We start from the raw sequence: 9,507 nt of genomic DNA, 5'->3' as shown, positions 1-9,507 counted from the left end.
CACAGCAGGTCATTTAAGCCCTGTCCACACTAGGGAAACTGCTAACTTTGGCTCAGCTCCTTTAGTGATTAATGGCTGCCTCAGTTTGGACATTTGACTGTCTGTTTTCATTAATGTGTCACTTCTCTCCAAGAAGGCCTTACAAGACTCTGGTTCAATCAACAGCAGCTGCTGGTGGCCACTTTATTTTTGGGCTGCTGCTGCCACTTGTCCAGATGGAGCCAAAATAGTGCCAGCCATGGTGAGGCTTCAGGGGAAAACACCAGATAAGGGAGGTGCTGCAATGTCCCAGCCACTGGCAATTCCTGCAGCTGGGATGCCTGGCCACTGTGGTGGCAAGGCAGGAGATGCTGAGCATCAGTCTTGTCAACCAAAGGCTGGATCTGCCCCACTGCAAACCAGCCAGCTATTCTTGTACTGTATTTGTCTTTTGCTGAACTTGCCACATGCATTTTCCTCAGAAACACACATTTTTGTCTAATTCCCTAGGAAGAGAGAAAAATGAGACATCTGCAGGTTTGATTTTGAGTGTAATAAAACTAGTTTATTTACACAGTAACATGAATGCCACAGAGTACACAGCAAAGTACCACAGCAAACCAGAGTGTAACTGCCCCTGATCACAAAGGAAGGCTTGAAGTTTATATACTTATATAAAAATGTGTAAATATCCATATGAAGCACCAGATAAAAGCAATGCAACCAGGAATTCCAAATACAAATTACCCACAAGAATGGAGTTGAAATGAAAAAAAAAAACCAAACCCAAACAAATCCCTTATTGAAGGGATTCAAGAAATCCCGTTTAGAAAAGTCCATCGCTTTCTGAATCCCGAATTGAAAAATAAGTTTTCCCCTTGGATTAAAAACAAGCACATATTCTGCAATGCTCAGCATAATCAAGTGTTAAAAGAAAAAAACCCAAGAATTTCAACTGCAAAACCTTCTAATACCAACAAGCCAAAGGACAAAGAAACAGAAGTTTCGAGTCATTTTGGAAGAGGTGTTATTGATGAAATGACCATATTCAAATTTACACACTCTTAAATATATATTATATATACAATATATAATATATATATTTTCAAGCATAAGGGGCAAAGACTACTTTTGGGATACAAAAATTCATATACATACATATATATATATTAAAACATGCCCACACGCACTAATATATATATATGTATATATATGAACAAATATTTCCTCCATATAAAAAAAGTTCCAACCTCTTCTAAATCCCTGAAATCTTCCCCTTGGATTAATGGAAAAAAAATAATCTTTATAGTCTGAAGTACAAACCAGATTTCAAATTCTGTCGAGTGGTAAAATGCTTATGTAGAGAGAAGTGGAGTATTTCATTTCTCACTGGCAGCTCTGCTTGATCTGAAAGCATTCTGCAGTTTCCAACTAAATGCTGAGTGGAGCACCAGTGCAAAGAGACTTACAGGAAAGCAGTTCAGTTACATTCTACACCTATTCAAAATCTCCATCCTTCTAATACTGCATCCAGGTGAATAATACAAGCCATACAAATATCTACTAGAAATCCTCTGCCGCAGAGCAGTGGGAAAGACTCATTCCTCCTGTTGGAGCTGAGGGTGCCCTAAAGAAACTTCTCCCCAGTATTTCTTTTGAAGAGTATTTTTGGTGTATTCCTCCCTTGAAGTGTTTGGCATCCAGATGACTGTTTACAGGATATTTCCACAGGTGTATTTTTATAAAGGTATTTGAAATTCTGTTCTGCACTTCTTTGATGTTACCTTACTGCGTAACTACAGCATCACCACATCTCTCTCTGCATGGACTGAAGGGGGCTGATTGTGCTCTAGGCTCTACAGGAGTTTTAGCAGAACCAGCACTACTTCTGCAAAATCAGAGTAAAATAGATGGGCCAGTCATGCAGGGTGTAGTGGTCACATACTACTTCTCCAGAGAAACAGCTTAATTCCTATCTGGGAAAAGGGTGAAAGGAAAGTGCATTAAAAGGTCTGATTCACTGTATCCCTCAGAAAAGTTAGAATTGATTTAAATAAATCCAGGTCTATTTAATTTATATTTACACATCAATTCAACTGCTATTGCAAAGAAAAGAATTAATTTTGGTGGGGCGTGTCAGCGCAAGGATTGAGAAACATACATTTTGTTTCAGCAGCAAATACTATGTTTAGGTGCTAAAGCTAAGGACCTACAGTGTGAAGCTGCTGAATAAATCCTCCCAGTAGCTGAACCCTACCACACGTGATTTATTTAAAGAATACATTTTTTCTCTCTAACGTGTGGGAATTCCCCTGTGTTAACATGTCAAAATGATCCATTCATACCTTGTAGGTGCTGCTGGGGTGTGTGGAGCAACAAAGACTTAAGGTGGAACATTCCTGTAATTGCTACATGCATTCTTGTCTGTGGGCCAGCAACATATCCTAGCTTGAGTTATTGATATCATCATGTCTGGGTATTGAAGGAAAATTTGGCTTCTGTATTTGGACATTCCAGACACTCCAGAATAAAATTCTGGATTTCCTCACTCCTGAAAATTTGTGGAGAAGTTTTTACTAGTAGATTCTCTTTATATTCACCTGGTGGTGCATGTTGACTGGATCAGATCTGCCATTTGAAAGATAATTAGTGAATAAGTAATTCCTGTTTAAGAAATACAAACCAAAACCATTTTCCATAACATCTTAGGAGCAGTTCTGTAGAATTCCTGTTTTAACAGAGGTTTGCATTTCATACCACAGAGTATGGAATGCAGCACATCCACTACCTATAGCAGGAGTAGCACATCTTACCTTCACAGCTTCTTCCAGACTTATCAGATTCCTCATCCCCTAGAAGCTGAGCTCTCTGCAGTAGATTGTCAAAGCAATAGGCTTCTTTTGATGCTGTGGTCAGCCTGGACCAATCGACTTGTTATCCACTACTATTCTCCCTGTGCAGATCCCAAATTTGAAAGCCCAGGATTTTGTTAGTTCAGGTTTATGCTGTACTACAAGCAACCTAAAGGAACTTGTTCACAGAAACACCAAAGCAAATCTCACTGAATAGATCAACTCCATGTCATACAAAGTACAGCATTTAATTGTGTGGAAGTCTTTTGCATCTTAATGTGGGCACTATTATTTCTAGGGCTATTATGAAAAGAATAAGATTTCCACCAACTGACCAGCTACATTTGAGTTTCTTGACAAGGCACTAAACATTGTGAATCCAATCACTGTGCTCTCTCTGTAACATTAGAGAGGGTTTTAATGGCTCTAATAGGATCGGAAACCACTCATCGTAATTCTTCAAACAAGCATTTGATTTTCCCAGAAATTAGTTTCCACTGGAAAAATCTTTAGAGTTCATGTTAAAAATATTTGAATGACAGCTTTTATTAATAGAAAAATATATATTTACAGTCAATACTGTTATCTTAGATTTGCAGCTCTTCCTGTTTCTTGAGCTCAACTGAAAGTGCGACATTGCTAAAAACAAATAATTCAAGATCTGTGCACATATTCAAGTAAGTTGTAAGATGCACAGCCGGGGGTTTGTTCCTGCCATATACAGGATCCCAGTTACAAACAGAGCGGGTTTTTTTCCTTTTGCTTAGCAATTATGCTGTAGCATTCTTAGGATGTGTTTACAATCAGTTTAATGCATACATTCTTCTATATTTATGTGGCACTATGTGTTGCCAGGATGGAGAGCCACCACAAACACAGTTACAATCATCAGTTATGGGCGTATCTGCAAAGTCAGACTCAAGCTCGCCAAGGAATAGCTCAGGCCAGATTGTGTTTGACTACTTTGACCATTCCTTCTTTTTAAAAGAAAAAAAAACACACAACATTACAAATTGCTAAAGTTTACCCAGTGCTGCACAAGAAAGAGATTGGTAGTCAACATCTATCCATGCTTGATTATACTGCAGAGCTAAAATGAGTATTGGTTCATCACAAAAAGATACAAACTGAAATTAGATAGCTAGAGATACAAAGGCTTCGGACCAGCTGCATTAAATACAGATGGTTGTAAAACATTCAAAACTCAGCTTTGCATGTGCATGTTGACACGAAAGTGACACTGAGAACACATGTCCAGGAACACAGAAACACCTACCGGCTTCAAGGAATCAGCCCACTGCAATGGCAAGTGGTCCAGGAATTGCTCGTACGGCCTGTATGAGTTAGGTGAGAAGTTATGTGCGCACACACACACACACTATGAAACAAACACAAAACTAGACCACAGAGAACAAGAAGCCCTACTCGTAGCTCAACACATTGTGACTAATAGCTAGTAGATAGTACACAAGTGACTTGTCATGCTCAGTGTATTTAAACTATGAGAGCATTACCCTCCTGTGTCCAGATAAAGCAGGGCTGCATTGAACATGTGTGTGATTCTTTGTAAAGGTTCTTCTACAAGCTGCTCAGCAGTAGCGTAGAAACTTTCTTTCCCAATGTAGTGGAAGTACCTCAACTACATACATTGCACTTGGGCTTTTAATGCACTGTCTTCTTTTTCTGCATCAATGCCACCATCCTGACCTTTTTGCCAAAAAGAGAAAGAAAATATATATATCACATTAAAATATATTATCCTTATCCTTGCCTGATCCTTCACTGATACAGGTGAATCAAACAACAGAATAATCATCAGAAGTTTAAACAGAAAAAATCTTTAGAAAGGTCACAAAGACAGTCTATACTACAGCACAATCGATGTAGGCTTCCACACACTATTCAGCTTAGCTCTGAGAGATGCCAGAGAAGAATAACAGAGACATTTCAACCCCTCCAGATGTACAGTGTGGATCCAGAGCTAGTTTTGCTGACTTTAAGCCTGCAGGACTGTTTGTTCAGTTTCCATGTATCTGGTCCAAGCATGCATATGCTGTATAAAGTGGCTATTTGTTTCAAGGCTGAAGTGAATTGATTCCTCACAGTTTTAACAATTAAAATGAAACATCAATCCATAAAAAGAACACATGGATATCTGTGCATTTATGTGCCAGGAAAAGTAAAGGAAGGGGCTGCAGATCTAGCATCAGGTAAAGGCTGGTGTGTAAAGTGAACACTGTAATGTACAACTTTAAAAAAATACATACAAGAATTGCACATAGATCCATAGGAGCGAAGCACAGGCTCATAACTAGGGCTGCCTGCTTTCCATCACCCAGGTCAGAATATTGGGTATCACTTTTTCCCCTGCATCCAGATCAGTTCTTCCGAGCGCTTCAGGAAGCAATTCAGAGCCTAGCAAGACTGAGCAAAGCTACTGTCTGTACAGCTGCGGAGGTTCCAGAGGAAACGGCCCTGAGGTCAGGGAAGGAAGGAAGAAGGAAGGAAGTCAGCAGTGGCCTCTCAAAGTGAAAAGCTCCTTCAGGTCGAGTTTTTAAAAATGCTGTTTCTGATCCCAGTTCCTGCTCTAGTCCAAAACTCCGCAATGCTCTTTGTGCTATCCTAACCACATTCCATTTTCAGGGTGTTGTCTACAGCCATCTTAGAAAACACTAGTTACAACAGACAAGAGATAAGCAGCCAAACACCGCTGTGGGGAAAATGGATCACGATACTGTTAGTTGTGGCTGCCAAACTTAACAGCTCCCTCAATAATTAAACAAGTGGTTTTGCCCCCTTGTTTTTACCCTTCAGAGAACTGTGTCTGCAGGAAAAGTGTCTCCATGTGGCCTGTTAGCTACACACAGACAAGCTCTAAACATTTCTATCTCCTGCCAACATACCAGCAGAGCCAATTTCAGTCCCACTTTGCAATATGGCACAAGTGACAAGAGCAGACCAAAATAAAACAGAAGAGGTGGCTGTTATTTTTATCCCAGATTCATAACAGTGATTGTCAGAGAAGGTTATGTACATCCTATCCATTTCAAGTCAGGCTTTAGTGCCTTTTGCGATGGAAGGGGAATTTCAATTGCCCACCATGTGTTGTATTGTTCTTGTATAAACATGGTTATAGCTACAGTACATCAACAGTCCAGGCTGGTGAATGTCATGTAGGAAATGGGATAGACAAAGTGTGCAGAGTCTGCTTTTTAATGCAGAGATCTTAAGCTAAGGGTAATGGTCTGATTAAGGCAGTGTTGTTGAAATCAAGGCTCCGTGATTAGAAAGGAGATGGGTAGGCAGTGAGTCAGAGCAGGAGGTCTGAGCACAGATGCTTGCTGCCCACTGAGACTTGCTGCAAGTCAGCAAGGGAGCCACAGCTGGGGAGGGAAAAAAGAAGGCGTAAAGTGTAAGAGAAAGATCAGAATCTGTTTGGTTGAGACCAAAGGAAAGAGGATTCACTCACATGGGGGGGAGACTGACCAAGCTGAGGGCAAATTTTGCATGGTATGTGGCATGGAAGCAAATGAGTGTTTTGTGGCATGGTGGATCACTCATCTCACAACTGATCCATCTCTGCTTATGGTCACTGCTATTCACTAACCAATGCTACATACAGAAATGACAGAAGCTAACAGCAGAGGAAGGCAATTTGCTTACTGCAGTGGTAGAAATAGTGGTATCAAAGTTTGCTCTCCTTTTCAGCCAGATATTAATCAAGTTACATACTGTCTGGTCCAAATGCAGTCATGTACATATAATCTAATCCCTAACAGGCCTGGCAAAAAAGGTAAAGTTTCTGTCATACTGGGTACAGGATGAAGTTTCTCCACTTAGAACCTATTTGCTCAGAGTTGCTGGCTTGGATATCTAGGCTATTTCTTAACACTCGTATGAAGTGTGAGCCCTAGGGCAAGCTGGAGGGAGGGCTGGGGTGGAGGTGGGAGGTGCTTCATGAAAAGCAACAGGCTCTACAAACTAGTGCTGCTGCATGATTCTCACAATGCGGTGAAGTGAGTCTGTAGTGGCAAAAGCCAGGTACTGACAACAGAGCCAGTCTTCCAGAATAACTCCACAGTCCCTGTCCAAGGACTTTTCTGCAAACTTGATCATCAGCAGCGTCCTTTTTATATCCAGCCAGTTCTGAAGCACAGCATCTCTCCGCGAGGGGTTGGAAGATGTACTTAGAGCATGGAACAAGTCCTCACGTGGACCCCAAAGCAAACACTGAAGGATTCCCTTTGCTTCTGATATCAGGATCCTCTCCGAAGGGTTGGGATTCAGCAGGCAGCTGGCAAGTTGTTGAAGCCCTTGAGAGTAGAGGGAACGGCAAGGAATCTTGGGGAGATCAGCACGAGTATACTCCTTCTCCTTCAGCTCTGGATTCTCATCAAAGGGGTTGGGTAAGTGCAGCATTTCGTAGATGAGGATGCCAGTCTGGAACTCATCACACTTTTTGTACTGTGTTGCAGTGATGATTTCTGGAGCAAGGCGGGACTGATCCCGTAGGACTTCAGGATCCACCATATGACTCTTCTGCTTGGCCTGGGAGAAATTACTCACTATTAATCTGGCTGGGCAAGCAGTGCTGGGGCTGGGTTCCATGGACTCGGAGCTCAGAGGGCTGCCGCCTGGTCTGGAATGAACAAGCAGCAGATTCTCTAAGCGCAGATCACAGTGTGTGATATGATAGGGTTTCAGGTGCTCCAGGCCCAAACACAGCTGTAGAAGGAGCAGGCAGACCTGCCTCTCATACAAATCTGGGCTCTTTGCATGGCGGGGCGCAGATTCTCGCACAAAGTCGGCCACTGTTAAGTATGGGACCTCCCGCGTGATGACCACAACGCGGCTGCGTGGCTTGCTGATGGTCCCCTGGTTGCTTGAGCTGTCTTTCTGTGAAGCCTCTGGACTGGTAGGAGTGTCTCTGCTCTTCTGTTCAGGCTCTTTCTCCTCTTCTTCCTGCTCTTCTTCTTCCACCTCTGGTGCATCAGCATCCTCCCACGGAAGGAGCCGAACTGGCACTTCAGCAAGGAAATGGCCACAGTCCTGCTGGATGTTAAAGTTGATAGCCAGGCTCTGCCGGATAGACAGGCTGTGATAATACTGCTGGGATTCCTTAGCTTTGCTTTTACAAATCTGAGGGAAGAAAATAAACAGAACAGACATAACACTTAAATTTGTAAATCTATCTATATATTTAATAGGTACCTTGGTGATGGGTATTCACAGGGTAACCCTAAACACAAACACTGAAAAAGTTCTTTCCTGAACTGACCTTGGCAGCCTATCTTCAGGCACATGAACACTTTCCACTGGATAGTGAGCAAGTGCAGACCAACACGTGCGGACAGATCTCCCTGTGCATATATTATTCACTGGAAAATACAGTTCAGGCAGGTTGCACTCCCAGACAGAACAGCAGCTGACACATGGCAAATGCACAGTGAAGCTTACTTCACTCTTTATCCATATAATTCTCTTTTGCGTTCTTCTCTCAGCTTGGTGTGAAGCTTGAACAAGGTAAAAATAATCAACAGCAATAGGAGATACAAACAAACATGCAGAGAATATCTGAGGGTATGATCAAACGATTGCAGGACTGAGTTAGCACAGCATAACAAGTTACCACCTGAGAGCTGAGCTAAGTGACTGCATGCATGCTCCTTGCCCACTGTAACTGGAAACTGCAATCTATCAGCTGCAGCTGTGTCAAGCTAACCCATCATGTCTGCAGTGAAGGGTGTATGTGTGCACGGCAGAGGCTGTTGGCAAGCGGACTTGCTCTGCCTGAGATGAGGAATGGAAACTCAGTAGAACATGGTACCTTAACTGCATTGATCCTAAGTATGTTTTTATTTTGCTGTATAGAGCTGTATTTGATTCTGTCCAGCAATATCTTGTTGACATGTACATTATCACCATAATAATTATCCTTAGTAATTGTTGGCACTGCCATAACAACTGGCTGCTCCAACCCTCTGACAACAGTCACTGGACAATCTCTATTAGGGCCTCTGTTCTAAGGCACTTACTGATTAACATTACAGCCTTACAAAGACTCAAGTGTGTTGAACTTTGCATGTCAACCTTAGTTCTACTGACTTCAGGGAGATCATTTCAAGTGTGTAAAGTTGTGTGTATGTTGTAAGCTTTACAAGGTTAGAGCCCAAGCATTCAGTTGGTATAATGCTCCAACTGCAAAGCTCAAAGGAAAATAGGAATACATCTCACTAGAAACCAAAACTTTCATCTTTTATATGCTTATGGGGTTAAGAAATATAGTTTAATGGGAGATCCAGTCTGCTGCTTATTGATGAGAAAAGTGCATTGCCAAATAATCCTATGAAAGTAGACACAAGTAGTAACAGTATTTGACTGTCCTCCTGTCTTCAATACTGTGCATTTAGATTTCCCTGCATATGACGTACACAGTGGCTTAAACTGACTGTTTCTAACTGCCATGCAGAAACAAATGTGAAAAATGCATTTTCTAGTCCATTTTATTGGAGTGAGGAAAGTCATAATTCTGTGGAGACGCTGAGAATTGCCCTGTTTGGACAGTGGCTCTTGCCAATTCATATTTGCAAATATATTTTATCCTGTTAGAGGTGAAGTCAGTTCCTGATGGCAAGTTCACCCCCCCCTTCTCTCAAGGGTTACAAAAGTTTAAACA

The 9,507-nt window shown here is 41.8% G+C and overlaps 1 protein-coding gene across 5 annotated transcripts in view; it reads right to left on the bottom strand.

The window, feature by feature from the left end:
• Positions 1–291: 291 nt before the first annotated feature.
• Positions 292–9,507, bottom strand: part of PEAK1 (pseudopodium enriched atypical kinase 1) — a 114,840-nt gene continuing 105,624 nt past the window's right edge. For all 5 annotated transcript variants that reach the window (XM_080626311.1, XM_080626312.1, XM_080626310.1 and 2 more), the window contains one exon: positions 292–7,970. In XM_080626311.1, the coding sequence (XP_080482437.1) occupies positions 6,813–7,970 (1,158 nt within the window). In that variant the 3' untranslated portion in view covers positions 292–6,812. The remainder of the gene's footprint in view (positions 7,971–9,507) is intronic.

Source organism: Psittacula echo (genome assembly GCF_963264785.1).
Source record: "Psittacula echo genome assembly, chromosome: 10".
NCBI lineage: Eukaryota > Metazoa > Chordata > Aves > Psittaciformes > Psittacidae > Psittacula > Psittacula echo.
Note: the sequence above shows the minus strand (reverse complement) of the source record. Positions and strands in the feature narration are given on the sequence as shown.